Below are 20,470 nucleotides of genomic sequence, written 5' to 3'. Positions count from 1 at the left end.
GCATATATTTCTCCTGGCGACTCAAATACCCTGTTTTATTGGTTGTCAAGCTGTAACACCCAACAATAGAGAACAAGAAGAATAGTGAACGCCCAGTAAATGTCTCTATGTTATTAATACTCGGCAACTATGAAACATTTATGTGGATTTAAATGGTACATCTTATCTTATAGAATGAGCATTCTTTTTTTGATTCTACCTTCAACAAGTAGCCACACAAAAACATTAATAGAAAAGAAAATATAAATGAGGAGGTGCCGGTGTGTCGGCAGGTCCCTCATGGTAAATAAATTGTCTTGAAATGCACTTTGCTTCAAGTGTTTAAAGTTCAAAGATCTGAAGGTTTACTCACGGAAAAAATTGTGAGGCACAAAACAAAACAAGCCTGATCTGCAGTCGTTCAACAAACGAAATTTTTAGGAACCCTGACTGAGAAAAACCAAAAACGGAGAGAGAACAAGTTGCAGTCAACCGCCTAGCTCAGGAAGAAACATAGTCCGTGACTACGTAACGATTTATAATGAACGCCACCAAAAATTGTCAAAAAGGAAGAATAGAGATATCAATTTTGTCCTACCTTTATGCCTTTACAGTTGCTCCATCCATCCGCTGAAGAGTTAAATGACACCAGACGGGATCACGGGATCTTAAAAAGGGTGTCCTCGTGAATACACCCACATTCACATGGGCGTACACGAGGACATTTTTTAAAAAAAAGGGGAAAAAGAGAGGTCCGTTACTCGATTGACATCGGTAGTATTTCCAATGCGATGGGATGCTGATTACCTAATAAATAAAAATAGAAAATGGGTTACAAAAAAAATTGAAAGAAACAGAAAGTCAGGAAAAGTTGAAATGAGACACTGGGTAAACCCTAATTGTTAATAAATGGGGGAATTAAAGGTTAACATGTAATACACAGCATTGGTGCAGGTAATGCAGCATTATAAATATTGAGTAGGTCACTGGTCAATTAAAGTAAAGTAAATGATTACCCAAGCGATGATCCTGAGATTGTTGCTGATGACAGGTTAACACCTGCACAAGAAAAACTTGCATATTTTGTTGATATGATGACTGGCTCTGGCCAAAAATCTGCAAAAAAAGAAAAAGGTTATAATGGTACAAAAAAAAACTGTCATGCATCAACAGGGCAATTACAGTATGATAAAGGCTAGTCAGGAATTAACATTTCACACATTTGGAACAGGTCTTCAGTCTTCTATACCTCCCACAATTCATTTGTAATCTTATTTTATTTACCCGCTAAACAGCATGCTGGAGCATGACGGTTATAAAAAACAAATAAATTCATAAAAAATCTTGAACTTTGTCTCTTACTTTTTCGAAATGTTAAACTAAACGAAAGCAGACAAGAATTTTCTTCTAATCAGCATGCTTAGGCCCTACCGCTTACATACGATATCGATAGAAATTAGAAATGATAATTGATAAAAAATCAAACTCCCCCCTCAAAATCCAAACAGCTCAAAAACGATAGGGAATAAGTTGAAGGAATAAGTTTTAATTTAAATCTAATACCATTTCTGTTTGGTAATTTTAATTTCCTGTAAGCCCCCCCCCCCCCGGGTAGAAAAATCGACCCCCTCCCCCCAAAAAAATAATCGATTCTTCGACTAAAACCACCCCCCTCCTCAAATTTTGTGTAATCAGCTGCTGACAGAGCAGACAATTTAAAAAATAATTAGCGAGATTTTTAAGCTTCATAGTATAAACGTAAACTTTCCTAAACTAATGGTACCAAAATTTCGATTTTAACAGTCAGTATATCTTCCCATTTAAAAGCCCTTATAATTTTTGCCATGACGGCCCTTTCGTTTGATTTTTTTATTCTTGTTTTTCCCTTTGCGCTTCTTGTTACCGACGACACCAGAGTCGGGTGTGGTTTCTAATAGAGTGGAAAAAGAATCGGCCGCTATTACCGACTGTGTCGAGATATAGCGTCGGTCTCCGAGGGGTCCTGTGACATGGCCAATTGCGTTATTTTCTGGAAATATTTGGCGGCGTTCGTCAAATGCGTCATCATTATTTGTTTTTGAAAAATGTTTTGTGCAACCGCAGATTCATCTTCGTTCTGCTTACAAGGATAGCAACTTGCATCAGTCGGCGATGGTGATAGACTTATTGAGCAGGGATAGTCCTCAGCATCTATTGGTTGAGAGCAGCAGCCGTCGAGACAAGTTGGCAATAAATTTTCTTCACTCAATCCCGCCAGCCTAGAAACATCGGCCGGTTCACTCAGGGTCACTGGTGGCGATGAGTCTTCACTGCAGTCTGGAAGAGGCTCATTTTGAGGAATTATTGTAGGGGTTCAGCGACACCGGTTTCATGCAGACGTGGTTTAATCAAATCTAGTTCTGATGGAAAGGAAAATACGTGGGTGACTTCCGTTCCTTGCTCCTCTTCCCGTATTATTAGACATTCTGTCATGGAATGTGAAGCGTTCTGATCCTGGAGCTTGTCCGGTTCGGTGACGTCTAAATCTGATTGCTTGGTGAATGTAGTCCTGATCTTACTACAGCACATATCATCCCTACTAGGAATCCCATAACCAGGGCGGCTATCATGCCAAACACTTCCGTTGAAAAAACTTGAGATGAATTTTAGATAAATCGATTGGTTTTTATGAGATTAGCAATCTTTCAATTACTGATTAGTCAGAACTCAACATGGCTTTATAAGGTACGAGGACAAACGGCTAGCTACGCAAGATGGATATTTGATTTAGGAAACAGATTTTAAGTAAAAAACTTTACGATAAATTTATAAAATTTAAAATTTAATTATTTAATGCAATATTTTTCAACAACTTTCAAACTGCTTTTTGTTTTGCCGTATTAAAAAATTGTAAATAAAAAACAATTGTTGGAATCCTTTTCATTAGCCGCCTCATGCCGCCTTTAACTCAAGTCAGTTCAAGCAGCATAGCAAATAGCATAGGCCACTGTATCCTTGAATGGGTGATTGATTTTCGGTGATCACGTGATCGCGCGACCAACGGAAACAGTCAGATCCACAAGTGTCTGCTAGGCAACGACTGCATAAATTATCAGTTACAACCAGAGAAAATGGATTCAACGTTATATGATTCGACACTTTCTGACTTGAAAGACAAAATAAAAAGTTACCCTGACTTTCCAAAAGAAGGAATTATATTTCGGTATTGTATAAAATTTTATTTGCTAGATTGAAGATTAACTCAATGACATTTTTAATTACGTTTCCATTTCAGAGACATATTCTCCATCTTAAGGGATCCAGCATGCTTGAAAAGTGTAGTTGATCTTATGGTGGCGAAGATTGAAAAACTTAAGTGGAATGATGTTGATGTAATAGTGGGTCTCGAATCAAGAGGTTTTATCCTTGCACCTTTACTGGCCGTAAAACTCAATGCTGGATTTGTACCAATACGGAAGAAGGGACGTTTGCCTGGTGTCTGTAAAGAAATAGCTTATACCTTAGAATATCGCAGTGTAAGTTTTAGTATTTTTCCATTTATTTTTTATGTGTGTATTAATCTGAAGCAATCTCATGTACAGGATATACTGGAAATACAAGAAGATAGCATCAATCAAGGACAGCGAGTGTTGGTTATTGATGACTTGATTGCTACTGGAGGAAGTCTAGGAGCAACCTGCAAGCTTCTCAAAGGCCTAGATGCAAAAGTTGTTGGATGTTTGGTTCTTCTTGAATTGGACCAACTTGAAGGCTCAAAAAATGTGGATGCTCCTGTTGAATCTCTCATTTCTTTTTGATTAACAGTAAATTCAGTTCAATAGCATTCCATTGCATCAGATATTGTTATTTTTCAAATTTGTATTTCATTGTTGAACTTGTTATTACATGACAATGAGATGGGAAAAACAATTATAAGCCACCACGCAAAGCTAACACCAAATGCAATACAGATCCTCCTTGGACTTTATAATCAGCAGCAGTTTTCTCATCATTCCTATATTTCAAAATAAGCACCACAGATAATATAATGAAATTCAAAATGAGAACCAGTTTCCTGTAGATTTAAAATATATATTTCTTACATTTGCTTTCCTGAAAAGATAAGTCTTTGTTGTGGAGGTGGGATTCCCTCTTTCTCTTCTACTCGTTCTTTGATGCGTTCGACTTTATCAGTCGGTTCTATGTCGATTTCAATCTAAATTCATTTAATGAATATACTATGCACAGCAAATTAAATTTGAATCAATCGGGAGTTACCTCTTTTCCAGTTAGTGTCTGCAAAATAAAAATATCGACGAATTAACGGAGGCTGAATAAATGGATATTATTTAACTTTGTTTCTATACCTTAACCTTGATGAGCATTTTAAGGAGATTTCACACGAGCAAGAATGTGTTTAGAATAATCCCTATTGACAGCGGTTTATAATGACTGATGAAAGAAAATTTCGTTTTTCAGCCGAAAGTCAGATTTTTTTTTGGTAAGAAGAATAATTCACAGTGTTGCGATGTGTCAATAAGAGTGCCTTTATCGGTTGACAATTTACAAATTGAAACTTGATATTAAATTATTAACATTTCTCCAACTGCCAAAGAAACTAATACGAGTGAATGTCGTAACCTTATAGGTTTTTTAGACCTAGAATATTTATTCATTCCGTATGATCCTTAAAAATATTTACATATGCATTCAAACTAGCAACAGTCAATACGGCATCGTTGTAAGGGCTTCTCACGAAAAAAGGAAACAACAACGAAACACAAGATTCGGCTTGAGTAGACGCCAACAAATAATTTTTTTTTGGCCAATTGTAATTTAGAGATTAGTTCCAATTCACCAAAACACATGGGGAGCAAGAAACATAAAAAACACAAATCGGACCGTTGGGGGAGGTACGAAAGTGCCCAAGGACAGGGTAAGTTAAACTTTAGCTTCTCTATTTCATGACAACTCATTACAGAAACAAGTATGAAACATTGATTTTTCAAATATTTTACAGCAAGTACTGATCGCCCACAGTTAAGATTGATCTTGAAAGTTGGTGGTGCATCAACACCAGACCTAGCGGATCATGGAGATAGTTCTTCAGGAATGTTGAACCGACCAGGAATTGTAAATCTTCCGTATGGAGCCGAAGAAGATTCCAGGCATTCATCCCTCTTTTCTCTTCATGATGGAAGTGAAAAAGAAAAGCACAAGAAAAAAAAGGAAAAGAAGAAGAAGAAAAATAAAGACAAGGACAAGGAAAAGAAAAAACACAAGCATAAGGTTTACTCTGTTTTGTCACTTATACTTTTAGTTTTCCAATGAAATAACAGCAAATCTATGTCTAGGACAAAAAACGTAAGGACAAAGATGAGTCTGCCCCAGAAGGTGATGAGTCATTTAGGTATGAGGTCATAACAGTTCAACCTTCCAATCCAATCCATGGTGGAGCAGGGGCCCTCTCTCCCAGGCCCATCTTGAAAATATCCACAACCTCCTTAGATTCTGGAACTGGTTCCAACTTGTCTGCCTCACTGGCCACACGCGTGCAACGTACCAGTCCTGGAGCTGCTCCTCTTCGAACCAGTCTTCGCCCACGTCAAGAAAGACCAGCAATACAGAAGCTACTTGAGTTGCTAATGCCAAATCTCGAAAGAAAAGATCCCAGACAATTCTTTGCTTGGCCAGTAACTGATAGTATTGCACCTAACTATTCTTCAATTATCACTAAACCCATGGATTTTAGCACTATGAAACAGAAGATTGAGGATAATCAGTATAAAACACTGCAAGAATTTACGGTAAGAGTTCCTTAAAATCTCTTATTGATCACCATTCCATTATTATTATATTTTATTTTAGGACGACTTTGTTTTGATGTGTAACAACGCTATGACGTACAACCAACCGGACACCGTCTACTATAAAGCTGCGAAAAGACTGTTGCATACCGGCCTACGAACTCTGACGGCCGAAAAGGTGCGCCCTTACGTGCCCACCATATCCAATTATGGCGAGTTGACAGTTACACACTTAGGCTTTGAGCCATTGGAAGAGTCATTCAGAGCCTTTGCAATTCGGCAAGAGCAGTCTGCTGAAGGAATAGAATCGGCCGACCAAGAAATGGAAACTGGATTTTCTTCCGGTGGTGAAACAGCTGTGGAAACAGCTCGAGATAGTTACCTCAAGAATGAATCGCCGAATAAGAGCCACTTGGATGTGTTGCCAGACGACATGACTCCCGACGAAATTTTGGAGCAGGTATATTTAGATTTCTTGGTTCTTTTTTGGATAGACGAATTACTTTGTATTGTTTTATAAGGCAAAGGAGGCAGCGCAAATTGCTGCGAATAAGCTTGGATACCAACATCCAAATGCCAAAATGGGTTTTTTGCGGCAAAGAAAAGATGGTACTACATCGCTTGCCATTTTGACTCCTTGCAACCCCGGAGCACAACCAGGAACTACTGAAGTGCCTGTTACGTTAGGTAAATGCAAGTTTTGAGTTACGGGATAAGTGCAACTTACATTTTCTCACGACAATTTTGTACTTTTTAGGTGCATTAACGGGTAAGGTTCAACCGGGTCCAGGAACTGGCCAATTAATGGGTTTCAGAGAAGATCGAAGAAATCAAGTTAAACCTGTCAAACCATTGTATTATGGTCCTTTTGGATCTTATGCTCCTTCGTACGATTCTACATTTTCAAATCTCACAAAGGAAGAATCAGATCTTGTGTTAGCTACTTACGGAGAAGAAACGGGAGTTCCGTATGCAGAAAGTATTTTGGATTTTGTGCGCGATTGCGACTACGCACTACACATCGCCGACGACCTACTCAACTTGATGACACACGGTGAACATTCAGCTGTGGCTAGAATTTTAGAAGAGAAAAGACGGATCCATCAACAACAAGTTCTTCAACAACTAGAACAGGAACAATTACAACAACAGCAGCAACAGCTTCTTCAGTCACAACATGCAAATGAAAACGATGCGTTCAATTTAAATGCCCTAAGATCTTTAGGAGACCTTGGAATTGATGTCTCTTTCCTGGACTCATTTGGTAAATTTTAAGTTTATTTTTATACTATGGAATTTTGTTGACTATGGTCTAATTATAGAAGCACAGTTCAAAGCCGAACAACGGGCACGAGAAGCTAGCCAGAGTTGTCTGGATGAAACAGGATCCTTGATAAGTACACTTGAGAAAACGCAGCGGGAAAGACTTTCCAAGACTCCACCGCCTCATCTTTCTAATATCATGCCACCTTCAGACTTTGAACTTCAATTAGGTATTAACATCTATAAAAATTTTGCAATCTCCTGTTTTACTGATTTTGTTAACTTCTAGTTGGAAAAATTACGGAAGGCATCGCTTACGTAGCCAAACAGTCGACGCCCGCTACAGTGGCTTCTGTAGAAGGTGTACGGAAAGCTATGGGAGTTTCTCTAGATTCACTTCCAATTGATACGAACTTGGTACCTCGTCCCACAATAAGCATGCAACCCGACCAGAGAGACATCGAAAGCGAACTAAGTAAATTACTTGGTGAAGACGGTGTTTCTGATGTTATGACGGATATATTTCATTGAATTCATTCACTCCAAAGCTTTGTTACGTCATATCCATCAATACTGGGTCTCTTTCATTTTCTAATGACAAGTGACCTATTACGGTTTTAAAATCACAAATAATGAAATACACTCTTTATTCAAAGAAATGAATCGATTGCCAATCTGTTATTTACCAACATATTCGTGTTTTTTCACGTGGACAATAATAGGTAATAGAAAACAAAATTTTCAAGGCTTTAAATTTGAATAGAACTGGAGATGCATTTTTCATATTAACACTATCCTCAATTTATGGCGATTCGGCAATTTTCTTCTTCTGATTTTCTTCTACAATCTTAGAGCCTGAAACAATAAATACGTTACAAATTTTAGAAACTTGAGAGAAAAAAACTCTGTTTATAGTAATTAAACGTTATTATCTCACCGAGATAATGATAGTAACCCTGGCGCAATGGGTCGACTTTGATTAACTGTTGAATGAGTTGCAGAATTTCCGTTTCGTTCCCCAATCCGTTTATTCGGCGCAGGAGTTCGCATACCTGTAGTTTTACCCCTTTAAATATACACGGTAAGTCAAGTTTAATTATAATAAAGTAAAAAGACTAATACAAAAAATTACATTTGTTATCGGGTTCCAGATCATGTAGTTGCTGACACGATTCGAGCTCATTGTTCAAAGTTGATAGGAGACTAGAATTTTTCATAGACTTTTCATCGCCGTTGAACAGAAGCCAACGTTGGTAGAACCAGGCGCTCTGGTCGTTGGGATCCGTAAAAATGGCATTTTGAATAAGGTTGCATTCTATAATATAAAATTTAGTTATGTTTTTTTTTGTTTTTTTTTAATTTCCAGGAATCAACAATGCTTAGGATGAAAATTTGTGTATATTACCTTCAGCCAATTTTTGATCATCCAATATTGATTGATCACTTGAACTTGGATAAATTCTTGGGAGCAACTCACTTCGATAATGCCATGATGAGTAATTAGAAAAGTTTTTTTTAATCTTATTTGTTGAAAATTCAAGCTCATTTTCTAGTGAAGTTTTTGACTTCTGAACAATGATTCTTCTGTAATCCCAGCAGTGAACTAAAAAAACCACATAAAATAATGAAATATAATAAAAATTTAAATTTAAAAAATAACAATAAACTTGAATTCTTATAACCTATAACAGGTTTCATAATATAAACTTACAGTTTCTTTCATCCAGTTCCAAACATTTGTCACAGAGCAAAAATTCATTTTTAAAGTCCACAATAGATACTTGGTCTAGAATCCAACTCCTATAAAACCAGAGAAGATAATTGGAATTATTAATTACAATTTATAAAAATTAATTAATTTATAATAATAAATATAACCTGTGAAACCAAGAATTGTAAGACTTTGGATTTACTCTAATGCATTGTTCAGTCAATGCTAGCTCATTTGATACATAATCATCAACACGGTCTGGCCTGCAAATAATATTTTAAAATCTAAAGTAACATAGATATCTTTCTTTTTAAAATTATACCTACATCGTTTCTTTAATCTTAAGAATTGTTTCTTTCCTTATGTTCCATAAAGTGGAGATGTCAGGATTTTCTGTCAAAACCTTGCCAGTCATCTTAAGGATTTCATCATCTAGCTCTCCAGATTTTCTCTGATGACATAAATTTTTTGTGTATTCCAGATTATAATTAAATTCACTGAATCTTATCAACATACCTTGGAAAAGATTAAATTCATTGCTGTCTTGTATATCACAAGTTTCTTGGCTCTTTCCTTTGCCTTGATCTCTTGCTGTTCTGCCGTTGTACGAACTTTAAGTCTGCCATGCTATGAAAACAAAGAATTGTAGGTTTTAAATGGTCAGAATGATTCGTGGTCTTTACCATTTTTGGGGAAGGAATATATTCTCTCGAAGCTCTCCAATCGAAAAAAAATGTTTCGTTATTATTTTCGATCTTTCAACCGGTTTTAGCCGTCAACAACTGAAGTGATTCTAAACAACACCCCCAAAGAAGGAACAAGACGCTCATAATCTAAAAAAAAATATATCCAAACATAAAATGAGATTTCACGAAACAAGGTTCACGGTCGCAATGATGTGAAGCTGAGAATATTTTAACAAGGTAATACATCTTAAAATAAAGAAACTAGATTCTAATATTTTTAGGAGGGGAAGGGGGGATCGGCCACGCCTTCAATTCAGTGGTACGGGCAGAGCCATTAAGGCTCTGGTACGGGCATATTAATTACATTATAACATCTGAATTCCGTATCATTCTGCGAATTCGCATTACAGGTATACAGAAATGTTAAAAGTAACTCATGCTGAGTAATTTTAATCTGCGTATAGTACGTTCTGCCGTCTTTGGTAAACAGCCCTTCTTTTCTTATCGTTCCATCAAAATCGGCGCATTCTGGATTTTATCACAATTGTAATATTGTACCGCTCCCATTCTGTTCTTTCGGTTCTGCCCCTTTTTTATTTGTTTTACCTTTCAGATTCCACTGTCGAAAACTCGCATGATATTTTTATTAAATACTATGTTGAGATGTTCTTACATTTTGTCGCGGACAATTTTATCGCCGTAAATGTGACAGATCAATGATTGAAATGGTTCACGTGCTCATATTATCAGATGAAAATGAAATTCAAATGACGCAGCAAGCTTATTTAATCCCAGCGATTTTTTGATCGGAAATCATTTTATTTGTTTTGATGTCGTCAGACGTCAGCACAGGATTATTGATAAGCTCATTCTATTCCGCTGTGAAATGCATTCGCTTTGGCATCAACCGTCTCTTTCGCTAATTTCTAATTAAATAAAAATAAAAATTGGAAGAGTAATACTAATACCTACAGGCACTGAGCGTTCAATCACGTGTTGTCCGTATGCACGCGAGTGCCATTCCAAACCTACCGCTTCCGATATTGTGATCGAAAATCAAATTATAGTGATTGGCTGATTGCACAGACCTTGTGCCAGATAAGGAGAAATAATCCACTCTTGTTGCGTAAACCTGTTGCGATCAAAAAACGTTTCGGTTATAGGTAGCCTCTTTCATCCTATCCTTCAGTTTTCTCAAGACATCGTTCGAGATGAGGTCGTCAGTGTGTATTTTGTCGATAGTATTTTTTCAAGGTAAATCGAGTAGACAGTTATATAAGAGAAGTCAGCTCAAACAAGCACACAATTAGCCTAAAAACGGTTTGCATAGTTTCTGGTTAATGATTATTTCTTTCCATTTCTGGCTGTCTACAGCATGTTTGTTACAGACCGCGCTAGCTCTACCCTCCCTGGCGCTCGTCCCAGCCCAGTCTTCCACGTTTTTCGAGGAATGGCTCGCTACTTTTGATCCAAATACACCGGTAAATCATTTATTACGAATCATTCCGAAGTATTAGTAAGCATCTCTAAATGTTATCTCATTAGACTAGTTATCGTAAAAATATTAAGTTTCGTTTCGTTTTTGAGGTTTTCATAAGTGAAACAAAACGTAATCTAATGTCTTTGGAATGCGATCGTTTCGCTTCGAAACTTAAAGTTTCAATTACATGCTGACGAAATGTATCGTAAAGACGCGTAAAAGAACTAGGTTGTTGCAACCACCACCCGTATAATTACATCATCGGATAAGTTAAACCCTATGATTTACGGTTCCTGCCCTATCGAAATAAACTTTTATCCATGTGTTGTCCCTTATTGCCCTAAACCACTGCGTACGATTGGCTGCATTGTATAAAGTAAATCCTTATAAATATTTGGACCGAATTTTTCCTTTCGTTTACAGGGTGAACGGAATAGCGCTCTCTGTGAAAATGCAGGCGATGGTTTTTACGCATTTCCAGATAATCCTAACTGCAATCCAAACTACTACGCATGTATCGGAGGTGTTCAATACAACCAGGTAGCTGGGTTTTTTTTTGTACATTGTATGAGTAAATGTATGGTAATATAAATTTTTTCTGCCACACCAAGACTTGTCCTGGCAATAGCGTCTTTGAGCCGACCCTTGGAAATTGTCTTAGTCCCGACACGGCACCATCATGCAAAAGTTAGTAGTGTTTATACTATAATAATAGAAAATATTAGTTCTTTAATCATTCAAGTTGGTTTAATGATGTTGTCATTTTGAATAAAAAGTAACGACAACGACACCCATGACAACAACTACCGTGTCCACCACTACCGTGAAAACAACCACTGCACCTTTTTCGTGTACATCGGATGGGTTCTACCCTGTTGGGTAAATTGAAGTTTTCTTGAAACATTTTGTCAGAATTTATAAATGTAAATTTTTTGATATCGTGTTTTGTGCAGGACATGTTCTAATAGTTACTACGCGTGCGTCGGTGGTGTTGTCTATCCTCAGGTAATAATGGTTGCAATAGTTGAAATTGTTCGTTTCTGAATGTGCTAAAACACAATTTTATTTCAATTCATACCTCGTATCGTGGGATTCTATCACACCTGTAGACATGTCCAGGCAATGGTATTTTCGATCCATCGATTTCCGCGTGTGTTGCACCGGAATCTCTACCATCATGCCCACGTAATATCACATTCGGGAATTATAAAGAGACAATGCAAATTCGAAAACTATCGTTCCTTTTTTTTTCCTGCAGCAATAACTAGCACTATACCAGTTACTACCACAATTCCCAGCACTAGTACAGTAACGACTCCAAGCACCACCAGCACCACGGTGGCCACTACAACACTCACTTCTACCACTACAGCACCGCCCACTACAACTACAACAGCACCGCCCACTACAACCACTACCATCACCACTACCCCGGCTAGTACAGGCACCACAATTTTCACGTGCACTCAAGATGGATTTTTTCCTATGGGCAGCTGTCTATCTACTTACTACGCGTGTGTTGGAGGCATTTCTTACGTTCAGGTAATAAGCCTTGCAGAAAAGAGCGGCTTGATTACTTGCCTTCAGCAATTTTTTATTTTTACATGTTCAGACATGTCCTGGAGACGGAATTTTCGTTGACACCAAATGCGTTACTCCCCAAGATGTTATTGGATGCGGTAAATTGTTTAGTACATTTTTATCCAACGCGAGATAATTAGCTAATTGCCGTTGTGATTTATAGATACAACTACTTCTACCACGATGAGCAGTTCCACAACTACTGATAGCACAACCACGGCGACAGCTACTGCTACTAGTGTTGCACCATTTACCTGCCCAACTCCCGAGGGATTTTACCCAATACCCGGTATGTTTGAAAGTTTATTATGTCGAAATGAATTTCAGAATTTGTAATCACGGAAATTCAGGACATTCATTTCAATTGAAAATTCAGGAGCTTGCAGCGCAGACTATTTCATTTGCGTATCTGGCTCTCCATACGTCCAAGTACAGTTTCATTTTTAAATCAACGATTTGACGTAGCATACCTGAGCACACCCCTATCTCTTTCTTTCATTTAGACTTGCCCAGCGGGAATTTTTGATCCAGTTTTATTGAAATGCGTCCTTCCCGAGACAGCATCACCACCTTGCACAGGTATGGACATCAAATAACTTTTAAAATTATATTTTCGGTAATAACTATCGCCTTTCATAACTTAGTAACCACAATACCTCCTACAACCACCCCTACCACTACACCGACTACTACACCGACCACTACACCAACCACTACACCGACTACTACACCAACTACTACACCAACAACTACACCGACTACTACACCGACTACGACCACAGCTGCTCCATTTGTCTGCCCTGGAAGTGGACAATACCCTTATCCGGGAAGCTGTACTTTGTATTACGTCTGTGGAGGCGGAACTTATTTCGTCGCCGTAAGTTTCCTTTGATATTGTAGTAATATTTAAACAAAAGTTCAAGCTTAAACGTAAACTATGTTCAACAATCGTTGTTTTCATTTCACAGAGTTGCCCCATTGGACAAGTATTTAACCCCAATACACAGTACTGTGAGCCTCCTATTAATGTTCCAGGCTGCTATTTTAGCTTCGTCGATTTCTACCAGGTACTGGTACTATAAGGTACTATAAGGCAAATTTGACCTCACTTATATTTTGTCTCAATACAGTACGATACATTACTTGAATTATCTTCGACAGGGTATGAAACTTGTTGGATTGAAAGGCGGCCAGCCGCAACAATGATTTGATTGCGAATTAGTTTCGCGGTCTAACAACCCAACAGGTTCTGCTGTCGTGTAGTGAGCTGCAATTAATTGTTACCAAGGAGTGTAATATCGGGTCATTCGCTAATCAATTTAGGGTTTTAATGAAACCGTCTGCTTTTTAGTTCATTCTATCTATACTGATATGAACTGTTAAAAATTTGTTTACATTTTTTCCTAGTCTTGAAATGCATTCCGAAATAAAAGTAATTCTGTATCTGTAACCTTTGCACAAGGAAAGTTTCCGAGTAACTGAGATTTCGTCATAATAAGCAACGCAGTACACATTGAATGTGTAAAATTCATTGGATAATTGGGCTTTATAATGAAGCAAAAAATGTGGTAATAGATTTTAGGATAAATCCCATCATTGCTGGTTGATTGTACGTATAGCCTTGTCAGGTACTAGTGCAAACAGTTTTATGGCTACTTTTCTGTTGTAATGACAGCACTGATCCATTTTATTAAGATCCTGTTACCTTGCAACACCGCGCCAGACATGCAGCGCATTCTCAATGTTTGTCCAAGGTTTTAATTATATCTTTCCGTCTTGTCTGCTGTCGAATGAAGCTTAAAGAGTGACGATAGATGAAAAGATTTACGGCAGTCTTGAGGTTGACCAACGCTACATTACTTAACTTGTTTTTCCCAAGTCCGACTTCATGTCAGTCCAAATGATTTGTAACAAATCTACCATATCGCATCCAATCGCCTTCTGGAAGTTGAACAAATAAGAAACGATGATTTACGTGTTTTTGATACTTTGAAAATGAATCGATCACATCAGGACATTGGACATCGATTCTTGAAGGTCATTGAATATTCAGCTTCCGTTCTATATGGTTACAGTTAATGAAGCGTTTCAGACTTAATCAAACATCTTATGTTTCTCGATGATAAAGAGGCGATAAAGAAACTGCGGGGTATAGGGCTAACTGATGGAGTAAACTATAAAAGAAGGAGGGTCGTGGCACCGCGAGAAAAGTAGAACATTACTCTTGATCAGCGGCGCAACAACGAAGTTCCGATATAAAGTCACTTATTGCTGTATAGAACGGTCGCTTATTTCACTTGTCATGAAGAATCATTTTTCTTCGTTCCTCTTCGGGTTCATTGTCCTAGGCAAGTAACACATTTTTTGCCTCTGAGTTCCAATTATTTATGCATGCAAAAAAAAAAAAAACTAAGTTTAGTAACAAATAATATTTCTTAACTGATGTTGTAACAGCATCTTTCCTGGCTGGCAATGTGACCTGTGAGACAAAGTTGAAACAGGCATCATTCCTGAGCAAGGTAGACAATTATAATCTAAGAAATATATATACAACCTTGACTAAATTTGTACTAATTACGGATGTGGAATTCTTTTATCACATTGGTTTTGATTTTGAAAGGGTTTGAATTCAAACTTACGAGGTCCAGGCGACATTGAAATTCGACCACTTTCTGCTCTGAGTAAGCTCAAAATAGATACAAACATTCATTCAGTTATATACATATTGATTGGTGTTTAGGTGAACCAACTTTCACCTGTCCAAGTTCTGAAGGATTCTTCCCCATTCCAAACACCTGTGGGCCTGATTTTTACGTTTGCATTCTTGGATCTCCATACGTTTCGGTATATATTTTTAGGCTACATTTTACCTTCCGACAAATAACGTTTGTTATTTCTATTTCAATGCAATTTAAAACAGACTTGTCCTAATGGAACGATTTTCGATCCCGTGACGAAATTGTGCACACCCATTCAGTGGGCCAGTTGCAGTAAGTTAAGAGCAATTCGCTGTTCAACTCTTATCACAGCAAAATATGTCGACAAATTATTAATTGCTTTTTTTTATATTATTCATTTCAGCACCCTTCACCTGTCCTGCTCCTGATGGTTTTTTCCCCATACCAGGTATGTTGTTCTATATGGAGTTTATAATTTCGAACATGTTGACATGTAGCCTAACCTAATATTTGTAATTCCATTTTTCAAGGCGCTTGCTCGAATTCATATTACACTTGTGTCGGAAATGTGGCCTATCTACAGGTAAACATTAGACGGCCTTTAAATTGTAGACCTCAATTTTGCCTTTTTTGTGACTAATAACCTGACTTTCTATACTCTTCATATGTCAAGAAATGCCCTGGAACTTCAATTTTCGATCCAGTACTGTATAGCTGCGTATCTGAGTCCACTGCTTCTTGCAAAGGTATATAACACGCACATTTTAAAATTCCCTGGCTCTTATTTATGATCTCTATTATTGTGATTTTTCAGTCGCAACCACGACGACGGCAAAAACTACGACAACAACCCGCACAACAACAACGCCGACCACGACGACTACACCAACAACTACAACTACACGGACGACCACAACCCCAACAACCACGACTACACCAACAACTACAACTACACGGACGAACACAACCCCAACAACCACGACTACACCAACAACTACAACTACACGAACGACTACAACGCCAACAACAACACCAACAACTACGACTACTCCAACAACGACCACAACACCAACAACCACGACTACACGAACGACAACCACAACAACTCCAAGGACGACCACGACTAAGCCATCCACAACAACAACGGTGGGACCTTTCAAATGTACGCAAGAGTACGGCTATTATCCCGTCCCAGGTGTCAGCTGCAGCACACAATATTACATGTGCTCAAATGCCATTGCATACCTTATGGTGAGAATTTCTTATGCCAGTCACTTTTTCACCCCGTTTTTAAGTTGGTACGATTATTCAAACTTCTTTTCTCATTTATTCCAGACTTGCGCTTCGCCCACTTATTACAACCCGTCCATCCAGAGTAAGTAAAAAAAAAAAAGCATTTCAGACAAAATAAGCGATTGCTGCTTTCCGCGCGGCTTCGCATATGCGAAATACTTTGCAGTTGTTTGTTCGCTGGTTTTACTCATCACATTTTTTTTATTATTATTATTTCCAGCATGCGACTGGAAAGAAAATGTTGCCGGTTGCCAGTAACGATGACGAAGAGTTTCCGCTAGTTTGGCACTATATATAAAGCCAGGAACCAGGAGTAGATTGCATACAACCAATAATGCTGCTAGAGCAGCATTATCTTTTACATTTTCTATTGTTTAATCTTAAAATGTTATCCTAGTAGCCTAATAGACGTTATAGAAGAATCACTTCATTCTACGCAATTTTTTCCTTCGAAATTCCGTCAAAATTCCCGTGTCGTTCTTTATGTGAGCATTGCAACATTCTCTAGATTAATAAGTGACGTAAAAGACTCAAAACTGATGTTGGCTCAATGCCATACATGTCCTATTGTATCACTTTGATGTCGGCACCTATTGAGTCGTCTAGTTAAAGTACTTCGATAAAAATGTGTAGTACCGTATACTCACTGACCCAGTCTTGTTAATATAACCAATGGTTTGGGGTTAGTATACACGAAATTATTTCTGGAACATTTAAAGTCTGTAGGGCCTATATTCTTTCAAATTAATTTGTTGCGTTGCTTTTTAGTATATAATTGCAAAATCAATCACTAATAATGGAATGGCAAAGTTACAGCAATGTTTTACGAAATCAAGATTTTGAAGACGTCGACATGTCCGATAAGTTATAAATGTCAGCGGACCTAGACATCTGCCGTTATCGCATATGGAACAACAAGTTTCAGATAAGGCTTCAAAATCAACTACAGTTTGTTAAAGCCATTTGGCATTTAAACGTACTGGAATAATAGCGCAACTAAACTTTGCCATGAAGCATTCGCCGTCCTTCATCTTCGCTTCCATCATTTTAGGCAAGCATTATTGTTCGAATTTTGATATGGAATTGTAGCATGTTTGATATGTGTAACACGCTGTGAACAAAATCACTTTCCGTTAATTGTATAGCGACATTTTTCCAAGCTGGAAATGTGGCAGGTGCGACCCGGATGCTGCCTTTTCTTACCAAGGTATAGATAATGCTTGATTGAGTGGAACGAGTTATTAGTGTGAGAGCTTTTTTCTTAATTTATTTGATCTGAAGGGCTTGCATGGTTACGGCGGTTCACGAGCTACCGGTGACATTGAATTAGGAGATGACCCAAATTTTCAATGTCCTGAAGGAACTTCCGTCGCTCCTCATCCAGAAAAGTGTGAACTCTATTACACCTGCTATTTCGCGTCTCCCTTGACTCTCAGACAATGCTCTTCCAACTATCTATTCGACGTGACTTACAATGGCTGCAATTATCCGGAATTGACAGACTGCGGAAACAGACAACGCCCCGGTCCAAGTATTAATTCTATTAGATCATTTTCACATGTTTTCATCCTCTGGCTAGATTTTTACTGATTTTTATTTTGCCAAATTTGTTGCTCATTATAGCTATAACGACGACAAGGACGAAGACTGCAACTGACTCACCTCCATCAACTTCTCCAGTGTTTAATTGTCCTAGTGAAGGAGGCTTTTTCCCTGTTAGCCCGGAAGAATGTTATCAGCACTACTACACTTGTGCTGGAGGAGTTGCTTACGTTATGGTATAATAAACCACGATGATCTTTACAAGTTAATACTATATACAGCCTATTCCGTAGACGATGAAATAAAGCACATAATAATTCCGATTCCATTTTGACAGCTCTGCCCTACTGATGGTTTATTCGATCCTGTCACACTGACATGCAAACCAGCAAATGAGGTCTCCTGCAAGGATCCGGGTAAGTTTTGAAATCAGCAGTTTTTTTAGTTGTTCACGGATTTTGTCGTGTGAAATTCTCAAGTAGACGTGCTCATATCCATTACGTAGGCTAACTTAGAGCTAACAACCTTTCCTGTTTCCTCTTTTAGCTCAACCTTATTCAGCCTCTTCTTCCAAAATATTTGAAATATAGCAGTTGTTTGAAAACGAAGCAATTATTTAGTTATGTTGCAAATCTAAAAATACAGCTAAACATTTTTTTCATGTACCAGCGTTTACGTGCACAGCGGACGGATTCTACCCAATCGAAGGGGAATGTACAGGTAAGTGTAACGAGTTTATAAAATATTCTGAAATGTGAGATAATGAATTAAATTTTTATTGCCCTGAAAAACATCAGGTGTGTACTTCGTGTGTGCCTCCGGTGTCGCTTACGAATCGGTAAGACCTTACGAGTATTTCAAATATTTCAATATCTTTGGTCGCAGTGCAAGTTAAATTTCGTTTTGAATGAAAGGTGTGTCCTAACAATGGAATCTTCGATCCGGATCGTGGCATCTGCGCATCCCCCGATACGGTCCCTTGTGCCCAAGGTACAATAAAGACATCAGTGGCATTATTCAATGAACTATTTACTTATCATTTTCGTTTATGTACAGGACCCACAACTCGCACTTCGACGACAACGTCTTCAACAACAACACCTTCGACGACAACTACTTCAACAACACCTTCAACAACCACCTCAACAACGACAACCACCACGACAACTCCAAGGACAACTTCGACAACAACTCCAACGACTACTTCAACAACAACAACAACAACAACAACTCCAAGGACAACTTCAACAACCACGACACCCACAACGACGACTCCTAGCGGTGAATTTAACTGCCCAAACAAAGACGGCAAATACCCAGATCCGACCAACTGTCACGCGTATTACGTTTGTATTTCCGGTGTAGCATTCCCTTCGGTAAGTTCAATTTTAAATGTTATTACATGGCAATGGCGATTCCATTCTAATTGTGTTGTATTTTATTTCTTATTCGCAGAATTGTCCTGAAAACGGATGCTTCGATGCTCCGTCACAGAAGTGCTCAACAGACTGTTCAAATTGCATCGATTTCTTTTACGGTTTTTTCTAATGAAAACGAACGAACGTCGTCCAGCCCACCGTTTAAAACTTTTTGAATTGTTTGCGCTTAAAATAAATTAGACCGCTAGGCAGATATTGCCAAAATAAATAAACACTATTATACTAAATGCATTGAAAATATGTGTGTATGGTGTCAGACGCTCTTATGTTGGTTTCAATTCAGCTTTTTGTTTCAAAATGTTGACATATACTTTTTTTTTATATGTTGATACGAACCACACGAACCCGGTATTGATGCACTGAATGCTATTCGTCCTGCATCAATCTCCCGAGAGTAAACGGATCTTTGATGTGCAAACAGCTAGTGACGTACAATATCGAGATACTAATGACCTCGATAACAGTCAAGAAAATTTCCCCCGCTCGGAATTTCCAGGTTTCCATCACTGAATTTCGAGGTCTAAAGGCAGGGGGGGGGGATATGGAATTTGTTTATAAATCGATAGCCGACCTGTTGTTTTTAAAATTGATCGACTGACTGATTGCTGCGAGAAAATGAGTTTTTCCAAGGTAGCAGTGATTGCTATGACTGTCAGCTGTTTGCTGCTGGGTACGTAATAATAATGTTTGCGCTCAACTCTCGAGAATTATTTTTCACTAGCACAAATTTTTCCGTTTTGAATTATAATGTTGGTGTCATATATAACTAGCTTGCCCACTCAGCCGCCGATTCATCCGTTTTGTTCAGGCCTAGTTTCAACCATATTATCAACCAGCATCCTGTGTTGGTTTCTGTTTTTTAATAATTCATCTTGCGTCACAGTAATATCTTCTCAGCAAGTTGGAATGGTATGTTAATAGCTTTCGCAATCGATAGTATTGCGACTTGCGAGTGCATCTGTCACAGTTATTTGCTACATATGGGTTGGGTTGTTTTTGTTTTTTTCACGCAAACGTTCAGACAAAAACTGG

General features: G+C 38.1%; 7 protein-coding genes across 9 annotated transcripts; 5 read left to right on the top strand and 2 right to left on the bottom strand.

Moving 5' to 3' along the window:
* The first annotated feature begins 2,993 nt into the window (after window positions 1-2,993).
* Window positions 2,994-3,952, top strand: LOC124329212 (adenine phosphoribosyltransferase-like). Its single transcript, XM_046788272.1, has 3 exons — window positions 2,994-3,181; window positions 3,254-3,494; window positions 3,561-3,952. Exons 1-3 carry the CDS (start codon window positions 3,090-3,092, stop codon window positions 3,774-3,776), a joined length of 549 nt encoding a protein of 182 aa, XP_046644228.1. The 5' UTR covers window positions 2,994-3,089; the 3' UTR covers window positions 3,777-3,952.
* LOC124329235 (NEDD8) lies at window positions 3,823-4,485 on the bottom strand. The gene is made up of 4 exons (XM_046788298.1): window positions 4,326-4,485; window positions 4,237-4,254; window positions 4,062-4,174; window positions 3,823-3,973 (listed from the first exon to the last, which is right to left on the bottom strand). Exons 1-4 carry the CDS (start codon window positions 4,341-4,343, stop codon window positions 3,889-3,891), a joined length of 234 nt encoding a protein of 77 aa, XP_046644254.1. The 5' UTR covers window positions 4,344-4,485; the 3' UTR covers window positions 3,823-3,888.
* Window positions 4,486-4,692: 207 nt separating this feature from the next.
* LOC124329042 (bromodomain-containing protein 7-like) lies at window positions 4,693-7,761 on the top strand. Its single transcript, XM_046787977.1, has 8 exons — window positions 4,693-4,894; window positions 4,979-5,247; window positions 5,313-5,765; window positions 5,827-6,225; window positions 6,287-6,452; window positions 6,523-7,029; window positions 7,088-7,258; window positions 7,318-7,761. The coding sequence occupies exons 1-8, from the start codon at window positions 4,825-4,827 to the stop codon at window positions 7,557-7,559; spliced, it is 2,277 nt and encodes a 758-aa protein (XP_046643933.1). The 5' UTR covers window positions 4,693-4,824; the 3' UTR covers window positions 7,560-7,761.
* LOC124329166 (geranylgeranyl transferase type-2 subunit alpha-like) lies at window positions 7,659-9,572 on the bottom strand. Its single transcript, XM_046788211.1, has 9 exons — window positions 9,423-9,572; window positions 9,256-9,366; window positions 9,066-9,190; window positions 8,907-9,002; window positions 8,740-8,828; window positions 8,434-8,631; window positions 8,161-8,343; window positions 7,966-8,094; window positions 7,659-7,883 (listed from the first exon to the last, which is right to left on the bottom strand). Exons 1-9 carry the CDS (start codon window positions 9,423-9,425, stop codon window positions 7,831-7,833), a joined length of 987 nt encoding a protein of 328 aa, XP_046644167.1. The 5' UTR covers window positions 9,426-9,572; the 3' UTR covers window positions 7,659-7,830.
* Window positions 9,573-10,569: 997 nt separating this feature from the next.
* On the top strand, window positions 10,570-13,936 carry LOC124329098 (integumentary mucin C.1-like). 3 transcript variants are annotated; one of them, XM_046788090.1, is made up of 15 exons: window positions 10,570-10,679; window positions 10,800-10,906; window positions 11,329-11,445; window positions 11,517-11,592; window positions 11,682-11,784; window positions 11,859-11,910; window positions 12,015-12,090; window positions 12,164-12,447; window positions 12,518-12,584; window positions 12,650-12,775; window positions 12,863-12,915; window positions 12,990-13,065; window positions 13,131-13,363; window positions 13,455-13,553; window positions 13,648-13,936. In XM_046788090.1, the coding sequence occupies exons 1-15, from the start codon at window positions 10,637-10,639 to the stop codon at window positions 13,690-13,692; spliced, it is 1,557 nt and encodes a 518-aa protein (XP_046644046.1). In that variant the 5' UTR covers window positions 10,570-10,636; the 3' UTR covers window positions 13,693-13,936. The 3 variants fall into 3 exon arrangements, with proteins under 3 accessions (XP_046644046.1, XP_046644048.1, XP_046644047.1); XM_046788092.1 differs by having other exon boundaries at window positions 13,455-13,578; window positions 13,643-13,936; XM_046788091.1 differs by having other exon boundaries at window positions 13,455-13,579.
* A 747-nt stretch (window positions 13,937-14,683) lies between these two features.
* LOC124329172 (salivary glue protein Sgs-3-like) lies at window positions 14,684-16,882 on the top strand. The gene is made up of 12 exons (XM_046788219.1): window positions 14,684-14,834; window positions 14,941-15,005; window positions 15,107-15,167; window positions 15,227-15,330; window positions 15,407-15,476; window positions 15,568-15,612; window positions 15,695-15,747; window positions 15,838-15,910; window positions 15,979-16,105; window positions 16,223-16,415; window positions 16,500-16,539; window positions 16,678-16,882. Exons 1-12 carry the CDS (start codon window positions 14,789-14,791, stop codon window positions 16,713-16,715), a joined length of 915 nt encoding a protein of 304 aa, XP_046644175.1. The 5' UTR covers window positions 14,684-14,788; the 3' UTR covers window positions 16,716-16,882.
* A 521-nt stretch (window positions 16,883-17,403) lies between these two features.
* On the top strand, window positions 17,404-19,765 carry LOC124329139 (integumentary mucin C.1-like). The gene is made up of 10 exons (XM_046788175.1): window positions 17,404-17,508; window positions 17,603-17,664; window positions 17,739-17,988; window positions 18,081-18,235; window positions 18,337-18,415; window positions 18,669-18,719; window positions 18,797-18,837; window positions 18,914-18,989; window positions 19,056-19,375; window positions 19,455-19,765. The coding sequence occupies exons 1-10, from the start codon at window positions 17,466-17,468 to the stop codon at window positions 19,545-19,547; spliced, it is 1,170 nt and encodes a 389-aa protein (XP_046644131.1). The 5' UTR covers window positions 17,404-17,465; the 3' UTR covers window positions 19,548-19,765.
* Window positions 19,766-20,470: the final 705 nt, after the last annotated feature.

This window comes from Daphnia pulicaria, chromosome 3, assembly GCF_021234035.1.
Source record: "Daphnia pulicaria isolate SC F1-1A chromosome 3, SC_F0-13Bv2, whole genome shotgun sequence".
NCBI lineage: Eukaryota > Metazoa > Arthropoda > Branchiopoda > Diplostraca > Daphniidae > Daphnia > Daphnia pulicaria.
This window is presented reverse-complemented; position numbering and strand designations above follow the sequence as displayed.

Coding starts and splice junctions, on each gene's coding strand:
- LOC124329235 (XM_046788298.1), bottom strand. Junction 3,974..4,061: donor ATCTTTTCAGGAAAGCAAAT/GTAAGAAATATA, acceptor TTTGAAATATAG/GAATGATGAGAAAACTGCTG.
- LOC124329139 (XM_046788175.1), top strand. CDS start 17,466: ATGAAGCATTCGCCGTCCTTCATCTTCGCTTCCATCATTTTAG. Junction 18,838..18,913: donor CCGGTGTCGCTTACGAATCG/GTAAGACCTTAC, acceptor TTTGAATGAAAG/GTGTGTCCTAACAATGGAAT. Junction 18,990..19,055: donor TACGGTCCCTTGTGCCCAAG/GTACAATAAAGA, acceptor GTTTATGTACAG/GACCCACAACTCGCACTTCG.
- LOC124329172 (XM_046788219.1), top strand. CDS start 14,789: ATGAAGAATCATTTTTCTTCGTTCCTCTTCGGGTTCATTGTCCTAG. Junction 15,006..15,106: donor AGGCATCATTCCTGAGCAAG/GTAGACAATTAT, acceptor TGATTTTGAAAG/GGTTTGAATTCAAACTTACG. Junction 15,477..15,567: donor CATTCAGTGGGCCAGTTGCA/GTAAGTTAAGAG, acceptor TATTCATTTCAG/CACCCTTCACCTGTCCTGCT.
- LOC124329042 (XM_046787977.1), top strand. CDS start 4,825: ATGGGGAGCAAGAAACATAAAAAACACAAATCGGACCGTTGGGGGAGG. Junction 5,766..5,826: donor AAACACTGCAAGAATTTACG/GTAAGAGTTCCT, acceptor ATTTTATTTTAG/GACGACTTTGTTTTGATGTG. Junction 6,226..6,286: donor CCGACGAAATTTTGGAGCAG/GTATATTTAGAT, acceptor TTGTTTTATAAG/GCAAAGGAGGCAGCGCAAAT.
- LOC124329166 (XM_046788211.1), bottom strand. Junction 9,191..9,255: donor TGAATTTAATCTTTTCCAAG/GTATGTTGATAA, acceptor TTATGTCATCAG/AGAAAATCTGGAGAGCTAGA. Junction 8,632..8,739: donor GGAACTGGATGAAAGAAACT/GTAAGTTTATAT, acceptor TGGTTTTTTTAG/TTCACTGCTGGGATTACAGA.
- LOC124329212 (XM_046788272.1), top strand. CDS start 3,090: ATGGATTCAACGTTATATGATTCGACACTTTCTGACTTGAAAGACAAA. Junction 3,182..3,253: donor AAAGAAGGAATTATATTTCG/GTATTGTATAAA, acceptor TTTCCATTTCAG/AGACATATTCTCCATCTTAA. Junction 3,495..3,560: donor ATACCTTAGAATATCGCAGT/GTAAGTTTTAGT, acceptor TCTCATGTACAG/GATATACTGGAAATACAAGA.
- LOC124329098 (XM_046788090.1), top strand. CDS start 10,637: ATGAGGTCGTCAGTGTGTATTTTGTCGATAGTATTTTTTCAAG. Junction 12,916..12,989: donor CTGGCTCTCCATACGTCCAA/GTACAGTTTCAT, acceptor TCTTTCATTTAG/ACTTGCCCAGCGGGAATTTT. Junction 13,066..13,130: donor AGCATCACCACCTTGCACAG/GTATGGACATCA, acceptor TTCATAACTTAG/TAACCACAATACCTCCTACA.